Below are 23,113 nucleotides of genomic sequence, written 5' to 3'. Positions count from 1 at the left end.
CAGGGTCGGCAGGCATGGAGGAAAGCCTTAGAGCCGAGTGAGTGACCAGTCAGCAGCAGGGACCACAGGTTCTTTTCCTGGGACAGCCACTCTCTAGGGATCCCTCTCTTCTTCTCTTCCTAACCATCTTTTCAGAGAAAGGTGTCAGATTCCTCCTTACACCAGCCTCAGCCTCCGTGAGCCAGAGCTGTGCTCTACCAGATGTGCTGCCACTGGAATTCATAGCAGAATTGTGACTCTCACAAATGAGAGCAGCCTGATGCACCCAGGTGTGCTGCTGGCAAGCACTGGCCGGCTCGTTGCATACAAAAGCCATGTAGAGGCAATTGTCATTCCACGGCATAAGCAATGCCATGATGGCTAATTCCATAGTCACTGAAATCACAGAAGTGGAAAGTGACCAACACAGTAAGATGTGGAGGTCAGCGTGCATCTCTCAGGCCACTGTTTCAGGCTTACTGGTCTCTGCCTTCACCCTCCTCTCCATGACCATAGACCCATAAGACTTGCAAGTCTTAGCGAGGTGGTGGTGGTGGTGGCGCACTCCTTTAATCCCAGCACTGGAGAGGCAGAGGCAGAAGGATCTTCGTGAGTTCAAGGCCAGCCTGGTCTACAGAACGAGTCCCAGGACAGCCAGGGCTACACAGAGAAACCTCTTGAAAAACAAACAAATAAAATCCAGAAATAATTAGGAATGTATCTTAATTTGTAGTCCTTGTCTAGCGGGAATGAACCTGAGTAAACAAGCGTGGTGGTGGTGCATGTCTGTGATCCCATCCTTGGGAGGTGAGGCAGGAGGATCAGACATTCAAGGTCACTCGCTCTCAGCCACACAGCAAGTTTGAGACCAGACTGGACCGTATGAAATTCTGTCTAAACAAAACAAGGGTCATTTTTACAGGGATGGCTTACTAGAGAGTGGGTCATCTCCTGTATTTGTCTCCACTCTTCCGCGATTGTTACGAGAGTAGGATGCCCTCATGAAATGACAGGGTCCTTTAGTTTTGAAGGCATCTCAAGTGTGGCCCATGGGAATGCTGGTGACCACTGGCCGACAGTTGGGCCTGGGAGATGCATATTCTTGGATTCCAGGGTGGAGGGCTGAGAGTAAAACCTTCCAGCCCTTCAGGTCCCCCTGGAATACTGGAATACACTCACCAAGTAACAACCTTATCCACTTAGAGGCCAGGAAAAGGAGGGATGAGTTTATTGAGAAGCCCCCTCTGCTGTGGCAGCATACCTGGCTAGCCCAGGTAAACACTGCTCTCCAGGAATGAAAGGCCTTTCCTTCTAGGACCCATGACTACAGGGGTGAAGGTGCAGGGTGGGGACTTCCAGATGCCAAGGACCTAGGTGCGCCACAAGATCAGGTTTGCAGGAGGAACGTCAAAGCGTTTGCGGGTGTGGTCGGTCTCCCTGCGGTACAGGTAGCCACAGGTGGGCTTCTGCAAGGTGTAGAAGGGGTTCAGAGAATTCGAGTACTGGGAGGTGTAGAAGTTGAACCTGACATTATCCGGGTTCTGTCCCCGAGGATCCACCACTACCGGTACAAAGTCTGCCACCAGAGATTGCTCTCGGTCGCGCTTCCATGTCTGTGACAATGGTGGCGGCGCCGCCTTCACCTTTCTGCCTGATGGCATCTTTAGCCCATGGCTGAGGAGTGAGGATTTTTGTGAGTCCTAAGAAGGGAACATGAAGGAGAAGGTTGGCAGGGCCTGAAAGCCGGGGAACTTTGATCTGCTGAAGGCAGGGCAGGGAGGAGAATGGGCCCCTTGGGGAGTCCCCAGAGCCACCCTGGAACACAGTTCTGTTGGGCAAGATGCTAGAACCTCTAGAGCAGGGGAGGCCTTCAGTTTCAGTCCCTCACCCAACCCCTGCCTCTGCAAGCTTCTGCCTAATTATCAGGCACCTGCCAGTTCAGAAGGCAGGGAACCTGGCTTCAAGCCTCTTCCTCCTCCAGCCAATCAGTACTCCTCCCCATACCTCTGGGGCAGTGCTCCCCTCCTGACACTCTATCAGGCCTTTCTCCTGAAGGGCCACCTCAGCATCTTTTGACATCATTTCCCTTCACCCTCTTGCCTTTTCCGTTCACTCCAGAATTTACCTTCTGCATCAATAGCCACATAACCCCCCAGCTGTTCTCCTAAAAGCACCTTTTGTGTCCACCACCACCCAAAGCTTCCACAACCTAGAATGCAGGATGTTTACTAGAGATGTAGTGCCAATTCTCCATCCTTCCCATCCTTCCATCCACCGTTTTCCGCCACATTGGGCCACCTGTCACCCAGGTCACACCTTATTCTTCCAGTTCCTCCAAATCATTGGAGAATCCCCATCAGTGCAGGCCAGCACAACTCTCTTGCTTCCCGTCTGTAGGAAGATCCCTTACCTGTAACATAGAAGCCTTGGAAATCCTGTTTCTTTGCTCCAGACCAAAGCATTTAGACTGCTTGGTAAATGTTAATTTCACCTCAACTGAATTCTAGTATAGGGCAGTCCACCTTCCAAGCCGCTGGCCCAGTTCTGTTTTAGAACCTCTCATTGTTACCATGGGTGTGTCCTCTCTACTGATGCCCACCTCCCGTTAACCTCTGCTCTCCACTGATTGGGGTCTGCCCACTTCTAGGAGTCCCCATCACCACTCCGATCACACTGTATTGACATTTATTTGCTCCTGTTTATCATCCTTGACTCTCCTACGATGGAACTGCCTTGCTCCTTGAAATTCCAAGACATCTTCCAGAGACCAGGTGTCCATTCTATTTATTTATGTGTTTGTTTAGGGTTTGGTTTTGTTTTTGCTTTTTGAGCTGAGTTCTCATGTAGTCCAGCGTGGTCTCAAACTCAATGGGGTAGCCCTATCTCTACCTCCCAAGTCCCTTTGTTCTTACGGACTTTGAGTCCTGACAGTACAATCCAAAGCCTAGGCTGCCTGTACCTAGGCATCCACCAGAGTGCACCAGGGTACTGGGATTCTGTCTCTGGGCTCCAACTACCAACCATTTTCTCCTGCCCAGCCTCGGGGCTCAGAAATGAATCCCCGACAACGGAGCTAGGGAAGGTGTATTCGCCCATGCTCAAGTCAGGAAAGAGCTCTTTGCAGACTATATTCCCAGGTAACATGTACAAGGCCCAGTTCTCATTTTTGACATTCTTCCTCCCCTCCCCAGGCAGGTAGCTCTAGCGACTGCCCCAGGGGATGTTGTCCCAAGCCCGCACAGCCCCCACCCTATGTTCTCTGAGCCCCGCACCGGATCTTGGGCAGACCTCATTACCTCACTTAGCCTTGCCTTCCGTAGTCATTAGAGGAAGGATATTTTCTTTTATGTTCTTGAGTCTGACCAGAGAGAGGATCTCTGAGCCCCCTCTAGCCCATCTGTTGTGGAACTGCAGGCTGGTAATGGAATCAGGCAAAAATGGCCAAAGAAACAATCTTTGTGCTTAATATTGGCAGAACTGGCCAGCCCACCAAGAGATAGCAACAACCCATCCCCTGCTGTGGCAAGGCACTCACCAGACACTTATGTAAACTACCTCCAAATCTGGACATGAGTCCTCTGTCTTCTCCTTGAGGAGTTACCTGAGTAAAATCACCTTCTATCCTCCAGCATCTTGTCTCATGACTTAGCTCTCCTGCTGCATGGTGAGCGGCCAGGCCTGAATCTGCTCATATTCCCAAGATGCTGCCCTTTTCTAGGAGGGACTTAGGTAGTACACACACTGTTTTAAAAGTTGTAAACTGGGCCTGGAGAGATGGCTCAGTGGTTAAGAGCACTTGCTGCTCTTCTAGAAGATCCACGCTCTATTCCTGGCAGCTCACAACCATCTGTAACTACAGCTCCAGAGGATCCCATGATGCCCTCTTTTGGCCTTCATAGGTTCCTGCACACACATGTCCACACATGCACACACACACAATAATACATAGTAAAAATAAATATTTGACAGCAAAAAGAAGCTGTAACCCTGGCACTGGGGACACACTTGTAATCTTAGCACTTGGGAGATGGAGACAGGAAGATGAGAAGCTAAGTCATCCTCTCCTCTGATAAACAGTGAGTCCAAAACCCCAAGATATAGATTCTTCCTCAAAAAGCAAAACCAAGAGATGTCATCACCCAGAGACTTCTGGGAGCACCTGGACCTGGGACTTAGCATCTTCACCTTCCGGCCCTGGAAGTTCAGGAAGCTGGCACTAGGACCACAGTGGCATCAGAATGGTGTGGGGAACAAAGGCCCCACAGCAGGAAGGATGATTGTTCTGCTGACAGGATCTAGTGTCTAGTGGTTGGAATAAGAATGGACCCACAATCTCCTATGTTTACACACTTGGTACCCAGTTGGTGCACCTATTTGGGAAGGATCAGAAGGTGTGGCCTTGTTGGAGGAGGTGTGTCACTAGCGGTGGGCTTTGACATTGCAAAAGCCCACTCCATTCTAGTTGGTTCTCTCTCTGCCTCATGGTTGTTGTCTTAACATGACAGCTCTCAGTTACTGCTCCAGTATCATGCCTGTCTGCCAGTGGCCATGTTTACCACCCTGATTCTTGTGGACTACAACACACTGAAACAGTAAACCCCATAAACTCTTTCCTCTCCAAATTTCTTTGGTCATGGTGTCTCTTCACAGCAATGGGAAAGTAACTTAGACACATACCAAGTACCAGGCACTTGCTCTGGACCCACCTGCTCTGAACCCACCTGCTCTGGACCCACCTGCTCCAGACCCACCTGCTCCAGACCCACCTGCTCCAGACCCACCTGCTCTGAACCCACCTGCTCTGGACCCACCTGCTCTGAACCCATCTGCTCTGAACCCACCTGTTCCAGACCCACCTGTCCTGAACCCACCTGCTCCAGAACCACCTGCTTCAGACCCACCTGCTCTGAACCCACCTGCTCCGGACCTACCTGCTCCAGACCCACCTGCTCCAGACCCACCTGCTCTGAACCCACCTGCTCCAGACCCACCTGCTCTGAAGCCACCTGCTCTGAGCCCCAACCTGTAGGAGCCCTAGATACTGCTGCTGCTGCCACAAGCAGAGATTAGCCCTCACAGAAACTGAGGTAGAAAGACTGTTCAGGAAAGGAAGAAGAAAAAAAGAGGAAGGAAGAAAAGAAAAAAGAAAAGGGAAGAGGTTGCTAGAAAGATGGCTCATCAGTTAGGAATGTTTGATGTCTTCCACAGGACCCTAGTTTGGCTCCCAGCAGCCATGTTGGATGGCTCACATCTGCCTGTCACTCCAACTTCAGGGGACCCAACACTCTGTTCCAGACTCTGTAATCACCTTCTTACATGTTTCATACACATAAGTAGAATAACAAAAGGAAATCGAGAGAGAGAGAGAGAGAGCAAGAACTCAAAGAAAAGGCAGGAGGAGGAAGGAGGAAGACAAAGATCATGGCTTAGCCTTGCCCTGCCCCTCCCAGGGTCTTAGCCAGGCAGGCTCTGAGTGACTGACTCAGTGGGCTGAGAATATCCATTCCATTCCCTGCCCAGGCCCCAGATGGCCGGCACTGGACAGAGGCTAGAGCCTGCCTGCCTGGCTGCATCTTTTCTAGGTTAGCATCTGGTTTCATTTAACTAGTTCTTCCCTGTCGTGCCCTTCTTACCTTGGGGGTGGGTGTGGTGAGAGAGAGAGAGAGAGAGAGAGAGAGAGAGAGAGAGAGAGAGAGAGAGAGAGAGAGAGAGATGGAGCCCTCAGCGCTCTGGGCAGCTGCACACCCAGAATCAGAATCAGCAATGCTGAGGCCTGGTTCAGGGCCTTGAGGTTGACACTGCAACGGTGTCACTTATGCCTGCCATTCTACAGAGTTCAGTGACCTTGAAGGGCAAGAAGGGGAGGATCATGGCCCCTCCCTTCCCTTTAGAACCCTCTTCCATTTCCATGATGGAGCCTTGGAACCCTCCCTCCCTCTATGCTCCAAGCAGCCCCAGAGGCTGTTCCCTCTCTCAGGGTTTCAAATGGGGGATGGATTGGGAAGGTCTGGGGCTGAGAGATGTTCCCTCCAGTGGGTAAGAGCACTTGTGCAAATATAGGTACCCGAGTTCACATCCCAGGGGAAAGCGAGGGCAGCCCCACACATCCCTGTAAGCTCTGTGGAGGGAGAGTTAGGAGCTACTTGACCACTTCTAGCCTAGCTCCAGGGTTAGTGAGAGACCCCATCTCAAGGGATTAAGGTGGAGTGTGACAGAGGACACCATACATGCTCCTCTAGCCTCTGTGTACACACTAGCATGCATACGGGTGCCCACACGTACACATATCACACACACACACACACACACACACACACACACACACACACACACACTGAAGAAAAGAGAGAAAAGGCCTGCCTTTCTGAGTAGGGCAAGCCCTCGCCTGGTATCAGGGTAGGTCTTCTGGGAAGACACTCTGCCCTTGCAAGTGCTCAGGACCATGGGTACATGGCCTGGTCTGGCCCACGCCTGGATATCCCAGCTTGGAAAGCCAATTCCACACTCGTCAAAAAACCTTTTTAAAATCTGCATTACTGGCCGGGCGGTGGTGGCTCATGGCTTTAGTTCCAGCACTCGGGAGGCAGAGGCAAGCGGATCTTTGTGAGTTCGAGGTCAGCCTAGGCTACAGAGTGAGTGCCAGGATAGGCTCCAAAGCTACAGAGAAACCCTGTCTGGGGGGGGCGGGTCTGCATTACTGATGACTTGGTTTTTCTAGGCGAGCGCTCCAACCACTGTAACATGTCCTCAGATTCAGCCCAGGCCTAGATTCAGCCATTAGCATCTCCCTTTCAGGTAGCCAACCTTGGACCCTGATGAAATGCAAATGGCATCAGGGAGAGGCAGCTGGGAGCCTCCCCAGTGTCCTGGTGTTGAATGTGCCAGGGCATTGCAGCTTGAAGGTTGAGCTCTGGCCTGTGTTAGCCCTTTGGTCAGGCAACCTTTGAGCATCTGAAAAAGTCACAAAATACAACCTCCAACCTCACCAGCTTGTCGTGGACTGGGACAGGCAGAAATGTAGGGTACATGCAGATTAGATTAACCTTACAGAGTGTGGCATGCTCCCCAGAGTATGTTGCCTTACTCCCGGGGCAGAAGGACTCCAAAGACAGAAGGTAGGAAGGCCAGGCTTCATTACAAAGCCGGGTAGCCCAGGGTCTGGAGCTAGCTACCCATTCAATGGGAACACCCCTCCACTGACTGAGTATAATCTCTGAGTGTATTATAATACTCTATACTTGTTTCTCCCCACTTGTAAAGCAAGAAGAAACTCTAGGAGCCAGTGAGATGGCTCAGTAGGTGTTTGTGGCTGAGCCCGACAACCTGAGTTTGATCTTCAGTACCCTATGGTATAAGGACAGAAACGACTTCTGCAAATTGTCTCTGACTTCCATACATGTGCTGTGACATGCACACACACAGACACACACAGTCATAGACACACACACACAGACACACACACACAGTGTACCTACATTTAAGCACTAAGAAGATTTGTCTAGGAGATGCTAACTGAAAAGTCTGGAAGGCACACAGCAGAAGCCAAGAAGAATCTGATGGTAGCATTTCCCTCTTCCCCCTACAGAAGACAACAGAGCCCCCCAGGAGGGGAGCAAGTTAGGCAGTACCCAGGGACACCTGGGCCTAGATGGGTCCTTCCTCCCCCTTCACTCCATTCCAATTGCTCGTGACCTTGAACTTCCCAGCCCCAGCCCCACCCCCAGCCCCAGCCCCAGATGGCATCTCACTTCCAGCATCCTTGAGCGGGCCTTCCTTGATGGTGAAATGGGATTTGGTGGCCGGGGCTCCAGAGGCACAGACCCAGGATCTCTTGGGAGGGCACTGAACGTGTCAGGGTGAAGGTGTGAGGCTTGGGGTATTGTGACACCTCCTTACAGCATAAACTCCTCTATCTTCCCAAGGAGACACAGGCACGGGGCCCAGAGAGGGCTTTTAGCTCCCATGTGCTCTAAGAGCCCTCACAGAGGGGACAGTGGGGTAAGAGTCCTGCTCTCTATCAGGTCCCAGAGTGTCATAAGGAGTCACTGGCAGAGAGGGAATAGACCCTCTGTCTCATTGTTTTGGTTAGTTGTTGGGAAGATTATTTTATTTTATGTGTATGAGTATTTATGTACATGTATGTATGTGCACCACATGCATGCCTGGTGCTGAAGGAGGCCAGAAGAGGCCAGCATCCCCTAGAACTGGAGTTAGGTCACAGGCCACCACGTGGGTACACAGCAGAACGTGTTCCTGCCTTCTGAGAGCATATCTCTCTCTCTCTCTCTCTCTCTCTCTCTCTCTCTCTCTCTCTCTCTCTCTCTCGTCTCACCGTCCACACACCTGAACTACAGAGGTGGAAAACAAGGGACTTGTCAGCAGGAAAGGGGTCAGGAGCTGGGATGAGGTGTTGCTGGGGAATGGACCAGCCCTTCTGATTTGAGCCATCTCTGCCCCCTCGTCTCCCCAGTTCCTTTTCTCTCTGTTCTATAGCCATGTTCTTAAGTGCATCCTACTCTGTCCTCAGACTCCATAGACTCTCCTCCTCTTACACTGCTATGAATCAGAGTCAGGCGGTGAAGGAATAGAATGGACTGTTAGATGACAGCTGGCTTGCTGACTAGGAAATGGATGGATGGATGGATGGATGGATGGATGGATGGATGGATGCATGCATGCATGCATGCATGGACAGACAGGCACTTGGCTTGCTGAGTAGGAAGTGGATGGAAGGATGGATCCATGCATGCATGCATAGACAGACAGGCACTTAGCTTGCTGAGTAGGAAGTGAGTTGGTGGGTAGATGAACAAACGGATAGATGGACAGGCAGTTGACTTGGTCAGAAAGTGGGTGGGTAGGTGTGTAAGTGGATGGACAGACAAATGGACAAGTAGGACAAACAGCTGGATTGCTAGCTTAGAAGTGGGTGGTTGGGCATATAGATAGATGGGAGACAAACAGACAGACAGACAGATGGCAGACTAAGAACTGAGCAGACTGAGACATGGATTGACGATGGCTGGACGGATGGAAGGTTGGGCAGGTAGGCAGACAGCTTGCTGGCCGGGAAGTTGATAAGGAGAGAGATGGTTGTAGCACAGAGAACAGATTGCAGGCCCAGGAATTAGGCTGCTTGAACCTAAATCCGAGTCCCACCTTTTATGTGTATGACTTAGGACACACGGACTGCTCCTTTCTTCATTGTAAGATGGGTGGACCACAAGTCCCCTCCTATTAGTCTAGGACAGGGCTGATAGGATGATGACCAGCACAAAATCATCACCACACAGAGGCCAGCCATCACTGTGTGGGCAGCTAATTGAACTAGGAGGTGGGTGGTTGAATGGTCTACCCTGATCTCATCTTCAAAAACAAGGCCAGGGGCCTGAGGGATGGCTCAGCACTTAAGAGCATGGATGCTCTTCCTGAGGGCCAGGATTCCATTCCCAGCAGGACGTGGCAGCTGCTGTAACTCCTGATCCAGGCCATGAGACACTGGGGGCCTCCCTGTGCACTGAGGGCACACACGGTACACAGACATACACGCAGGCCAAACACCCACACACATGAACAAAACCAAAGGTGAAGATGCCCAAATAAACAAACTTCCTAAAAAAGTTTCTACCCATTAGGGCCCTGTCTCTCATGCACCACACGTGGCTGGCACCTCCTCAAGTTTGTCAGAAACCACACATGCAGAAATGACCTGACTTCTCTTTAGGATCAGTCAGCTCCAAGGGGAGGAAGACAGCCCTACCTGGTGCCATCTTACCGTCCGCTGCCTGACGTAGGCTAGTCCTGGCCCTGTTTGTTTCCCTCCTGGCACAGTCACTGATGACTATTAGTGACAGAGTGGACTGTGGGACCCACAGGCAAACTGGAATCGGAGATGTTGATGGTTTGTAGGCAGTGCCTCCATCCTGTGCCCTGATGGTTAATAACCCTTAATTTCCAAGGAGGCTGGGAGGAGCTGAGCACTGGAAGACAAGGCCCTGGTAACAAAAACACTGAGATCTTGGTGAGAAAGAAGGGCGGTGGCAGGGTGGCTTGTGAAGAGACGCCATGACCACAGCAACACTTATAAAGAAAATGTTTAATTGGGGCGGTCCACTTAGCTTCCAGAGGTTCAGTCCATTATCATCATGGTGGGACATGGCAGCATGCAGGTAGACATGGTGCTGTGGACAGGTAGCTGAGCATCCTACATCCTTCAGGCAGCAGGAAGTTGACTGTCTATCACACTGAGCAAAGCTTGAGCAACAGTCCTCAAAGCCCACCCCCACAGTGACACATTTCCTCCAACAAAGCCACTTCCTGTGAGTTTCTGGGGGCCCACTACATTCAAACCATCACAGTGGGGCATCCTGTCACATGTTGAGGCTCTTAGGTGGGGCCTACATGACTACTGGACTAGGCTCTGCCAGTGTGTCCTTAGCCCAGACTGTGCCACTTTGCTGTGGGAATGTATGGAGGTGATAGCCAGGGAAATCCCCCCTAGGAAAGCCTAGCCAAGCAAGCCTTGCCCGTTTATTTCACTTGCAAATTTTGTGATGGGTTTCGTGGTAGAGCACCTACCTAGCAGGGGCAAGGCCGGACGCCCCATCTCTAGCATCAGCTCCCTAAGGCTGGGCATGGTGGCACAGGCTTTTAATCACAGCACTCAAGAGGCAGAGACTCTAAATCAATCAATCAATCAATCATCAATAGCGCATGAATGGATGAATGATGGCCTCTGGCTTCACCCTCCCTGTTTTAAATCCCAGCTCTGACATTTCTCAGCTGTGTGACATTGCACAGATGACTTCACCTCTCTGTGCCAACTCCTAATCCACTAAGTGGAGGTGATAATACACTTGCTCTTGATGGCTTCTGGGAGGGACCATGAGCTTAGAACTTGGCTGGCTGCTTGGCAGTGCTGTGAGTTACCTTGTCACTATTTCTAAACTGTAGTCGATGCTGTCCCACCTCCCGGGAGCCCTGCTTGACTTATGATGTCATTTTATTCATCTTAGAAGTTTCTGGAAGGAAGGGGCTGTGGTTCTTCCTCCACGGTGCTCACCGGACTCTGGGCTGAGCCTGAGCACAGGAAGAGCCAGCAGTCACCACACCCCTTACCTCCCTACTGTCAGGGTTAGGTGGCTGAAAGTGTCTGAGTACCGCCTTGCTCTGATGGACCTAGTTCTGGACATCTTCTCTACCCTTCCTTACCTGCTCTGTGACAAACTCTCTGTCTCTCCGTCCGTCTGTTGTTTTTCCTTTGATTTGCCTTAAGTACAGAGGGCTGAGTTGCCCCTTGGCTTTGCAGTGTATGATCACTCCAGGCCCACGCTGTATTAATTTTTCGCCCTTATCTCCCTTCTTCAACAGCATCCCTGACACTGCCAGTCAGCCAGAGGCAACCTTTAATGAATATCTTCTTGCTCGTGTGCTCCTGCAAAACTGCTGCTTGGTGTGCAGGTAGTTTTCATTTACACAAGTGGCATTGTGTGTTTTAGATTTCATTCTGTTGTTTGCTTTATAGCTCTGATTTCTTTTGAAGATTTTACCCCTCCCTGCTGTTGGGAAGCTCTGATCCAGTTACTGGGCGAGCATCTAGCTGCTCATTTCTGACCTCTTCTAAGTCCTGCGTGGACAGCATCCACATCCTCTGCTTCCAGGGACGGACCCCATATGCCTGCTCTCCACACCACAAGCAACATTGCAATGACATTGTACAAGCATCCTCCCAAACTCCCCTCATCCCCTCAATTGTTTTGCTCCCCCCTACCCCACCCCCCTCACCAACCCCCCCCCCGCGAGAAGGGGTTGGTTTTTCAAGACATGGTTTCTCTATGAAACAGTCCTGGCTGTCCTGGAACTCACTCTGTAGACCAGGCTGGCCTCAAACTCGTAGAGATCCACCTGCCTCTGCCTCCTGAGTGCTGGGATTAAAGACGTGCGCCGCCACCACCCGGCCCCTCAGTTGGTTTTTAATCACAGTTATTGATTTGTGTGTGTGATGTGTGTGGAAGGGTGCGTGTAGCACTCCATACATGTGGAGGTCAGGTCAGAGGACAGCTTGTGGGAATCATTTCTCTCCTTCCACCATGTGTACCAGGGACCAAATTCAGTCGTCAGGCTTGGCTGCAAGTGTCTTTACCAACTGAGCCATCTTGCCGTCCCCTCTTTATTTCTAAGAGGCAGGATCTTAGTATGTTGTGAAGTGCCTGTACTAAGTAATCCTCCTGCCCTAGCTCCATTGTAAGGAGGATTACAGACTTCACCAACGAAGCTTGGGCCTCAACTCGTTCAACTAACTGCTGAGCTATAGCCACACCCTCTTTAAAAAGAATTTTTTTTTTTCTTTTGAGACAGTCTCATGGTAGCTGAGAGTAGCCTTGAACTCCCCATATTAGAAAGGATGGCTTTGAACTCCCGGATCTCCCTTCCTCTGCCCCCAAAGTGCTGGGATTTCAGGCATGTGCCACCATTCCCGGCCTAACTTCCTATTTTGAGATAGGGTCTCTCTAAGTGTTGTGGGATATTTATGCACTGTGTGAAAAGGTATCGCTGTGCTGTGATAAAAAGCCGTGCGGCCATTAGCTGGGCAGGCGTGTGTAGGCTGGACTTCCAGGCAGAGAGAGGGCTCTGCGGAGAAGAAAGGTGTCAGACTCTGAGGAAGCAGAACAGAGAGATGAGGTAACGAGCCACAGGACAAATGTCGATCAAAATACACGGCTTGATTTAAGTTATAAGAGCTGGTGGGACAAGCCTAAGCTAAGGCTGGGTTTCGTATTAATAACTCTCTGTGCCCTTATTTGTGAGCAGGCTGGCAGGACAGAGGACTCACTACAAAGTTGCCCAAGGTGACCTTGAACTCATTCAGTGGTTCAGTGACCTTTGAGTTTTGATCCTCCTGCCTCAGTCTTGAGTATCTGCAATTACGGGCCTGCACCGCCAGGCACAGCTCTAGTTTTAAAGGGCACACATGCACACACACTCTTTCAGATTGTGGCTATGTCTCCCTGGCCTTCAAGGTGACCTTGCGGGTGCCGGCTCCAGCCTGCTTGCTGGCCTTGCTGGAATTTTCCTTCTTAGGTTCTTGTTGAATCTACACTGTTCTCTTGCAGGCTCCTTCCTGCTTTTTGTTCTGTGTCCAAGGTTTGTACAGGGGTGCCTGGGCTGGGTACCTGTTGACGCCTTAACCTACCTTCATCCTGAGTCTTATGATACTCTGAGTACTTACACCTTGCTCTCCACAGGAACCAAAGAAGGCTGGGAGAGGTGACTGTGGCCAGGATCACAGCCCCAAGACACAGCAGATCCAGAACTCAGACCTAGTCTGTACCAAAAAGTCTTCCCCTGGAGTTACAACCCCACCCACACAGCTCAAGGGGAGAGGAATGCTTGCTGCTCCGCCACAGGGGCCAAGTTAGGTTCCCAGCACCCGCACTGAGCAGACCACAGTACCTGTGGAGAGGGAGTGGCAGGTGGATCTCCGAGTTCAAGTGTGGGGCCTGGTCCACATGGAAGTTCCAGGGCAGCCTGGTTGCATTGTGAGGCTCTGTCTCAAAGAGCTATGTGCGCATGTGTGCGTGTGTAAGTAATAAGAAAGGAAATGTCTTTCCACACCAGACATCCAACACCAGCTAAGCAAGTGCTCCTGAGCCCTGTCAGAAGGGAGTTCACAGTCCAGACTTCCATTTAGCATTACCGTTTCTCCAGAGCGAAGATGAGGTAGATTGAAGCCCCCTCCCCCTACGCCGCACTCCTCCCCCATAGGTCTCCAGGAACTGATTTGAGATAAGATGTCCTCTGCCTGGGAATAAGATGCTAGGCTACAGCCAGGCTCACCTGGGGATCGGGTGGTGGCTGAGAGCCTGCCCCAGAGACCAGGGGCAGGATGGAGGAGTGCCGAGCCCTCCACCAGGCTTTCCCCTTCAGAGAGACCACAGGGTTCCCAAAGGTGGGATGGAGTTTCTGGGCCGACTGTCACTTCCTGGGCCAGACCCCACCCCACATTCTCCAGCTGGCCTTGTTACAGGTTGCTGAGTAATGGCTGAGCAGAGATTAATTACAGGAAAGGTTTTTTTGTCTGTGTTGAGGGGTTGCCTGTTATTTGGCTGTCTCTTTTACTGGAGAAACAGGCATGTGATAGTGTTCTTAGTTAACTAAGTCTAGGTAGGACAGAGCATTATGCTCCTGGACCCTCCCTCTCCTCCTCACGTAGCCAAGCATGGCCTAAAATTCCTCCTGCCTCAACCTCTCAAGAGCCAGAATACAAGCATTCACCACCATGCCTGTTTTGTGTGATGCTGGGAATTAAACCCATGGCCTTGTACAAGCCAGGCAAACCCTCTACCTTCCAGACCGCAACCTCAGCGCCACATCAGGCCCTGACTCTGCTGAGGGAAACTTTCCAAAGACCAAAGATGTTGACAAAATGAAACTGGAAGCTGGGGATGGGCTCTCCGCATCGAACCTAGATCTTCTTTCTGTAGACCACCCCATGCCAGAAAGCAGTGGGTGGAGATGTGTGACTGTGAGAGTCCCCATAGAATACGCCGACACCCAGACCTCGAGCTCAAACATCTCTGGTATTCACAGGACACAGATGGCCTCCACATCCTCAATTCCCAGGCAAGAACAAACATTTAAGGGTGTCCTGTGTGCGTGTGCCAAGCCCTGGGCTGTGTGCTCTCCACTGGTAGTCTCCCTAACAACCTCACCGCAGCTAAAGAAGCTGACTCAGCAGATTTACCGTCACATGCCAAGCATGCTCAAGCCCATTGTTTAAGTCATCCAGCAGCGTAGCAATTATGCCCTTTCTGTTTGCACTGTGAGCTCACAGGTCCTGCCCTCATCCTCTCCAGCTGACCAGTGATTGACTAATCAGTTAAGTGGCTTCCTGCAGCCCCTCCACCCAGCCTCCCCAGCCACCTTTCCTTGAGCTGTTAGGATAGACACCTGCTGGTAACACACAGCTGGTAGAGACTGAGGTGTCTAGCCTACGTGTCGCCTAGCAGTGTGGCAGAGCGCTTTGCAAGCATGCATGAGGCTAGATTCCCTTGCACCATCAAAACAAACAATCCCTATGTTTCCTGTCTCCCTTGCCGCCTCAGGGTCCTATGGGGGCATTCTGATAGCCACTGGCTCTCAGCTACAGCCTCTCAAACATCCTGTTTCACGTATAAGTCAACTAAGCCAAGAGAGGTTGCCCACATTTTCAGTAATACTCCTCTGGGTAATGTCAGCGAAGAAGGCTCAGCAGAAAAAAGCACTTGCTGCCAAACCTTCCAACCTGAGTTCCATCCCCGGGGCCCACATGGTAGGAGGAAAGAGGCATCTCCTACAGGTTGTCCTCGGAGTCCACACATGTCCTGTGGCATGCTGACACTGCAGCTGCTACGCCTCCCCCCAAATAAATAAAATGTAATTTTAAAATTGAAAAAACAAAAACCAAAACCAGATAATTGGCTTGGCAGTTAAGAGCACTTGTTGCTCTTCCAGAAAATCTGGGCTTGGTTCCCAGCACCCACATGGTGGCTAAGGACCACCCTCTTCTGACCTCTAAGGGGACCAGGCATACACATGGTACACACACTCAGGCAAAACACTTATACACATAAATAAATCTAAAAATTTATAAATAAATAAACAAGAGAGATTGCAAGGGATTCAGACACTGGTAGTTTGTGGCCTGCAGTAGGGCCCTCCTAGACCAAGATCTCTGCTTGTTACCTAGCCAAGGATGACTTTGAACGTCTGTCTGATCAAGTGCTTTGTGAAAATAGCAGTGTGCAAAACCACACTGGCTTTGTTTTTGGTTTTCTGAGACAGGGTTTCTCTGTATTGTTTTGTAACTTGCCCTGGAACTCGCTCTGTACACCAGGCTGGCTTCGAACTCACAGAGATTTGCCTGCCTCAGCCTACCAAGTACTGGGATTAGAGGTGTGTGTCACTAATGCCCAGCTGTTTGAATTTTAATTTTTGAGACCAGGTCACACTGGTAGCTGTCCTGAAACTCATTATGTAGCCCAGGAGGGCTTGGAACTCACAGAGATCCTCCTGATTTTGTCTCTACCGCCTGAATGCCAGTATTAAAGGCGTGCAGGGCCCTGTCCAGCTATTTCTAACTCTAAAACAGGAAATGCATTTACATGATTTAAACTCTCTGGAAAGTCTCTCCCTCCCATTTGCCTCCTCCCTCAGTAAACACTTTTACTAGACTTTAATTTATGTTTTCAAAGTTTCTCTGTGTGCCAACAAAAGCAAATAAGGCCATACTTACCCGTCCCTCTCCCCTTTCATAAATATCAGGACACTGATGCACAGGGCTGCTTAAGGCTTCATCATTGCATCTCAAAGATGCCTGGGTAGAGTCAGCACCTAATTTCACTCCTTTCCCGGAGATGGTATTTTACTGTGTTGCCCCTGCTGGTCTTTACTCCTGGGCTCAAGTGATCCTCTCTGATTAGCCTCCTGAGTGACTGGGACTACAGGATGCATCACCGTCCCCAGAGAGTGACATTATGATCCCCATCCTGTTGACATGACATAATTTATTCAACCAGACATCTTCCAGTGGACATTTGGTTGTTTCTGATTAGTCCAGGCACCTTTCTTATTCTAATTTTTATATATATTTTCTGTTTATTTGGGGGAATTTTATACATGTATGCACTGTATTTTAAACATATCCAGCCCCCTTTTCTTCATTTTAATTTAGTATATGTATGTACGTGTGTGTGTGTGTGTGTGTATGTGTGCGTGTGTATGTGCTTTGTGTGTGTGTGTGTGCATTTGCACATGCATGCTTCGGTATGTGCACGTTGAGTTCAGAGGCTAACTTTAAATGTCTTAATCATCTTCCACTTTATTGTTTTAAATAGGACCTCACTGAACGTGGAGCTTGCTCTTTCAGCTAGACTGGCTGATTAAGTATGCAGTGAGTGTTATATGATTGGAGCTAGGAATGGTGACTCCACTAGGCCCCATGCTGGGTCTAAGAGCCCAGAAGCTACCCAGAGCAAGAGAGGCCTTGTGTCTCATAGGCCTCCAAGAATGAAGCCTCTGCCGTGTGCCTAAGTGTCTAGAGCACGTGAGTGGGCCATGGTGACGTCCAATACCTAATAGGGATCCTTGTGTCCTTTCCACTGGGACAGTAGAGGAAACCATGATTAAAGACAAGAGGTAAAGGGACAGGAGCCTTCACAATGACTCAGTAGTAAATTCAACCCCCTGAACCTCCACGGCGAAAGGAGATAAGTGGCTTCTACAGGCTGTCCCCTGAGCTCCACGGGCACACCGTGCCATGCTCGTGTGCATGCAGGCACACGAATAAATAACCGTGGCTAAAAATTGCAAGGGGGTCAGTAGTTTGCTTCTTGCTCTTCTAGGGGACCATATGGGTTCCCAGAACCCACATCTGGTAGTTCAGAGCTGCCTTTCTCTCCAGCGCCAGGGGATCGGATACTCTCTTCTGGCTTTTGTGGGCATTCACACACAGGTTGTACACACAGGCAAACAAACAAATAAAAATTCTAATGTGAAAGAAACGTAAAAAGGGATTGTGGGTTACATAGCTTTGCCCTCACTGGGCTCTTCCCTGTGGCTGTGACATCTGTGTCTTCCTGCACAGGCCAGCTCCATTCTCCATTTCTAGAAACCTTCCTGGACTGGACAGCTCTGCTGACCTCTGCTCTTGTGAACTGCTTCATGTGTTAGCGACAGCTACTGCAGCCCTGTGCTTAGTCACTGACAGTCGGCCACCTCCAGTCACATAAGCCTGTCTTCCTGCTGCGAGCTCAAGATCCTTGCGGGATAAAAAAAAAGTCAAAACAGGTCCTTACTCTCTCGGTGGCCATTTACCTACTGACTACGTGGCCACTGAGAGGTCTTCCATGAGTCCTGTGTCAGGATGGGACAGCTGTGGTACTGGAAGGGTCGGGGTCGGGGTCAGCCACAAGTGCGTCTCCAACCACAGGAATATTTGGAGGATACAAGTTTGTTTTTGTTTTTTGTTTTTGGGTTTTTTTTTTTTTTTTTTTTTTTTTTTTGAGACAGGGTTTCTCTGTGGTTTTGGAGGCTGCCCTGGAACTAGCTCTCGTAGACCAGGCTGGTCTCGAACTCAGAGATCTTCCTGTCTCTGCCTCCCAGAGTGCTGGGACTAAAGGAATGTGCCACCACCGCCCAGCTAAGGATATAAGTTTTTAAAATTGGTGGCACTCGCCTTTAATCCCAGCACCCAGGAAGCAGGGGCAGGAGGATCCCTGTGAGTTCGAGGCCAGCCTGGTCTACAAAGTGAGTTCCAGGACAGGCTCCAAAGCTATATAGAGAAACCCTGTCTAGGAAAAAAAAAAAAATATGTTTTTCTGTTGCTTCTTGTTTATTTGTTTGTTTTGAGACAAACAAACATGTAACCCAGGCTAATCTTGAATTTGCAAAGAATCCAACTCCTGATCCTCCTGCCTCCTCCTCTTAAATGATAGGATTATAGGCATGCTTTACCAGACTACATGTATGTAGTACAGGGGATCAAATGCAAAACCTTGTGCAACTGAGCTACCCTCAGATCCTATGGAGCATTTTGTAAAATGACCCTCACCCCAGGGCTGAGACTGTAGCTCAGTGGACAGCCTTTTTCTAGAACATCTGGCACATTTGAGGGTCTGGGTTCTACTCCCAACGCTACCAAAACCATCCAGTGTTTTCCACCCCTACCCATCTAGCTTACCTGGAAAACAACGTCCCAACAGTGGCGAGCCCTGAAGGCATGGCTCTGGTCTCCAGAAGCTGACGGGGACGTCTCAGAAACAGGCAGGAGACTGTTAAATTGGGAGAGTACAGTGGCAAGATGAGAAATGGCAGCATGTGGGTCTCGACTGCGCCAGGGGCTAAGAACTGAAAACTAAGTGACATTTGAGGGAGAAGGGTCATTTTATTATAGGGTGGATAGTGAATGATAATGTTTGCATGCGGCTGTGTGTGTGATGTGTATGTGTACATGTGCATTCAGGTGTTTGCACACTTCTGAGGGGGCACACAGAAGCCAGGCATTAATGTCACATTTCCTCCAGCCATCACTGTTGACCTTATCAGTTTTTTTAATTAAAATTATATTTATTAGCCAGATGCAATGGTGCACGCCTTTAATCCCAGCACTAGGAAGGCTAAGGCAGGTGGATCTCTAAGTTGGAGGCCAGCCTGCTCTACACCATGACTTACAGGACAGCCAGGGCTACACAGAGATCCTGGAGCCTGAACCCAGACCCTTGTGCTAATCTGTGTCCCTATCCTATTTCTTATTTATTTTAATATTTTGAGAGAGTCTTGCTAAGTTGCCCAAGTTAGACTTGAACCATCTATGTGATCCATACAGTTCTGAATTTGGCGCTCTCCTGCTTCAGCCTTACACGTAGCAGAGGTTACAAGGCTAACCCACCAGGCTGGCCCCAGATATGGCTTCTAAGGTTTTATTTACGCGGCTGGAGAGTTGGCTCTGAGCTTGAGTACTTGCTCTTGCAGAGGAGTCAACTTCAATTCCCACCACCCACAACCAATCCCAGCAGACCCAACGTCCTCTTCTGACCTCCGAGGACACCAGGCAAGCATGTATACATACAGCCAAAACATTCATATAATAACATTTTTAAGGATTTGATTTATGCCTGGCCTGATGACACACACCTTTAAATCCCAGCACTCTGGAGGCAGAGGCAAGTGGATCTCTGTGAACTCCAGGCCAGCCTGGATATCTACATAGCAAGTTCTAGGCCAGCCAGAGCTACACAGTAAGACCCTGCCACCAAAACATATTTAAAATTTTATATGTATGAGTATTTGCCAGCATGTATGTATGTATGTATGTATGTATGTATGTATGTGTGTGTGTGCGTATAACGTATATGTATGCATGCCCGTGCATGCAGTGCACACTTAGGCCAGAAGGGGGCATGAGATTCCCCTGTAAGGAATTACAGATCCTTATCCACTGCCATGTGGGTGCTGAGAAACGAACCTAGGTCCTCTGGAAGAGCAGCTCTGCCGAGCCTTCTCCAGACCCCAAATTTGGTTTTTAAAAATTGCATTTATAGTTGGGCATGCAGTATGCCTTTAATCCCAGTACTTGAGAGGCAAAGGCAGGCAGATCTTTATGAATGCAAAACCAGCTTAATCTATATAGAAAGTTTCTACATAGTAATGTCCTGTCTCAAAATAATACAGGGGAAAAGAATCTGGTGTCTACAAAATGCCGAAACTTCCAGTGCTATGTTCAGGCTATGTCATGGTCATTGCCCTGAGTGACTGACTGACAAGATCAGGCCAGTGAGGTTAGCCAGCATTCCAAAGGCAGAACTAACTACACCCAATAAATTAAAAAAGAAGGGCCTTGCCAGACGGTGGTGGTGCACACTTTTAGTCCCAGCACTCGGGAGGCAGAGGCAGGCGGATGGATATCTGAGTTTGAGGCCAACCTGGTCTCTAGAGTTAGTTCCAGGACAGGCTCCAAAGCTACAGAGAAACCCTGTTTGGGGGGTGGGGTTGGAGAAGGAGGCCTGATAGGGAGAGAAGATGGGCTGGGATTGCTGGGGGAGAGGGAGAGGGGAGCTTGCTAAAAATACATTGTTTATACGTATGTAATTGTGAAAGATTATTTCATTAAAACTTGGGAAGCAGAGGCAGGAATATTTCTGTGAGTTGGAGGCCAGGCTGCTCTACACATCAAATTTCAGGACACAGGGCTACATAATAGCCCTGCCCCCTACATATAATAAGATACTTATGTATTTATTCAGATCTCTTTCTCTTTGGAACCCTAACCATGAGGATAGTTTCTTCGTGTGATCTCAAGAGTGGTACAGACATCTCCTAATGATAGCTGGCCTGTAACTTCCTGTATAGATCAGGCTGGCCTGGAATTATGACTACCCTGCCCCAGTCTCACGGTGCTTTTGCTCGCTTACATCACCTTGTGGAGTCCGGCTCGCTACCTCTTTGCTATTTTACAGCTATCACTTGTCAAAGGGCTCCACGGGATGCTTTTAGCCCATGCTAGCTTGGCCAGGCAGGTCCCTTTTCTGGGACACACGAACCACTTCTAAACTGCCCACCCTGATCTGCTCAGGAACAGCCCACAGGAGTAAGGAACTCGCCCGGGGCCTTTCCTGGCCCGGGGAAAAGGGGGTGGACCGGGCGGGCCCGCGGGGAAGCCGGGGCAGGGGGCGGCTCTTCTCCCAGGCAGGGCGTGGGCCGGGCGAGGTCCTCAGCCCAGCGCACCGTGCCAACAATGGGCTGTTGTAGAAGGAGGCAGGAATGTGGCCCGAGGAGTTGGGCGGCGGGGCGGGGCCGGCTCCCAGCGGCAGCCTCTTACCTGTCCAGGTAGCTCGCATTTCCAGGCGAGTGGCGGCGGCGCCCGCACCACCTGTCGCGGGGTGCGCGGGCGGGCGGGGAGCGCGGCTGGGGGCCATGGCCTGGTAGTGTCCCCTGGGGAGACGCTGCGGAGTTCGGTCCCGGGCAGGACAGGGCGAGCGGGGGAAGGTCCTTCCCTCGGGGACGCAGAGGCCTGCAGCAGCATGAGAAAGAACCAGACGATGCAGGGCACCTTCAGCAAGCTCTTTGGGAAGAAGCATACCAACTCTGCCACCACGTCCCTCTACGCCACCAACCCACCCTGGATTTTCACCCAAGAGGCCCAGGAGGAGGGAACCAGGGACTTTGGTAAGTGCACCCCGGGGAGGGAAACAAGGGAGAACTCCCGATGGCGCCTCTTCCCGCCCGGCCCTGGCGTCACTTGGGCGCTGGGAAGGCAGGCAGGGGCAGGGACACGTTGGAACCTGCGGACCGGACCGACCAAGGAGATGCAGGGAAGCGGGAGGGGGCGCCGCAGCCCAGTCAGAGAGGTGCAGGGAGCCCCTAAAGCGAGGCCGGCGAGCCCTGACGCCCTCACCTGCCACCCCGGCCCCCTTCCCCCTTCGCAGCCTTTGGTGGGGTTTCTGTTTGTGTGGCTGTCTTTGCTGTGTCTCCCACCCCATTGCATATCCGCATTCTCTCTGAGTCAGGAGTGTGCCTGGGATCTAGGCATCTGCCCCTCGCCCTTTCCGCTTCCTCTGCCCCGCAGAGAGCCTGCCTCGGGTGCCCTGTATTTTCACTCTGTTTGGTAAGAAAAGTCAGCAACCGAGCCAACAGGTTGCCAGCCGTTTGCAACACCGAAGTTTGCTCTGTTCGTTTGGTGGGGGTGGGGGTCACAAACTCTTGCCAGGTCCACTTAGGTCTGGGTTGTCTATGGTGTCAGCTTAAAGAGTCAGAGGTGGGACTGTGGAGAGCTGGGAACCCTTGAGTCAAGGGTGGTGCGTCTTTGCAAACTTCTGTGAACAAGTTGGCCCTGCCCCAGGTTTGGCTATGGGTCACCTTATCTCTTCCTTGATCTATGAACTGTACCCAAGGAAATGGGGGACAGGTATTCACATCTTGGTTCTGATCCGTGATTCTGGGGTCTGCAGAGGTAGATGAAGGTGTGTCTGTCACCCATGACTCCCTGATTTACCTGCCTTGTTCATAACCTTTATGGTCATTGTGCTGGGCACAGAGGACATTGCAGCCTCCATCGGTGCTATGGGTTCTCTGTTGGACCAAGGTAACAATATGTCACTTCCCAGGGCAGAGCTCAGGAGGCAGAGGCAGGAAGATCTCTATGAATTCAAGGTCAGCTTTGTCTACAGAGTGAATTCCAGGACAGCCAGGGCTACACAGAAACCCTGTGTCAAAAAACTAAATAAATAAATAAAGCCGGGCTGGGCGTTGGTGGCACACACCTTTAATTCCAGCACTAGGAACTCACTCTGAGTCCGAGGCCAGCCTGGTCTACAGAGCTAGTTCCAGGACAGTTTCCCAAAACAATACAAAGAAACCCTGTCTTGGAAAACAAAGACAAACAAACAAACAATAACTAAATAAATAAAAAGATGTCACCTCTCCATGACCCAAAGATCTCTTACACTACTAGCAGCATGCCCACCCACCCTTTGGAGGCTTCTGCTGTAAGACAGTCTTTAGGTGCCTGAGGAGAGAATCGATGCCTCTACGGGGACCTCAGAGTGGAGAGGGAGGTGTGTTCCTGGCAGGGCAGAGGCTGTAGCAAGGGGAACAGCAG

General features: G+C 50.6%; 2 protein-coding genes across 2 annotated transcripts in view; one reads left to right on the top strand and one right to left on the bottom strand.

The window, feature by feature from the left end:
- Window positions 1-1,299: 1,299 nt before the first annotated feature.
- Window positions 1,300-21,538, bottom strand: Guca1anb (GUCA1A neighbor). Its single transcript, XM_051204264.1, is given in 4 exon segments — window positions 1,300-1,679; window positions 18,698-18,788; window positions 21,335-21,411; window positions 21,413-21,538. Coding segments are annotated over 4 exon segments (624 nt in total). The 3' UTR covers window positions 1,300-1,349.
- Window positions 21,512-23,113, top strand: part of CUNH6orf132 (chromosome unknown C6orf132 homolog) — a 29,375-nt gene continuing 27,773 nt past the window's right edge. The window contains exon 1 of the mRNA XM_051204615.1: window positions 21,512-21,681. Within this exon, the coding sequence (XP_051060572.1) occupies window positions 21,537-21,681 (145 nt within the window). The 5' untranslated portion in view covers window positions 21,512-21,536. The remainder of the gene's footprint in view (window positions 21,682-23,113) is intronic.

The sequence above is a fragment of the Phodopus roborovskii genome, unplaced genomic scaffold (genome assembly GCF_943737965.1).
Source record: "Phodopus roborovskii unplaced genomic scaffold, PHOROB, whole genome shotgun sequence".
Lineage (NCBI taxonomy): Eukaryota > Metazoa > Chordata > Mammalia > Rodentia > Cricetidae > Phodopus > Phodopus roborovskii.
Note: the sequence above shows the minus strand (reverse complement) of the source record. Positions and strands in the feature narration are given on the sequence as shown.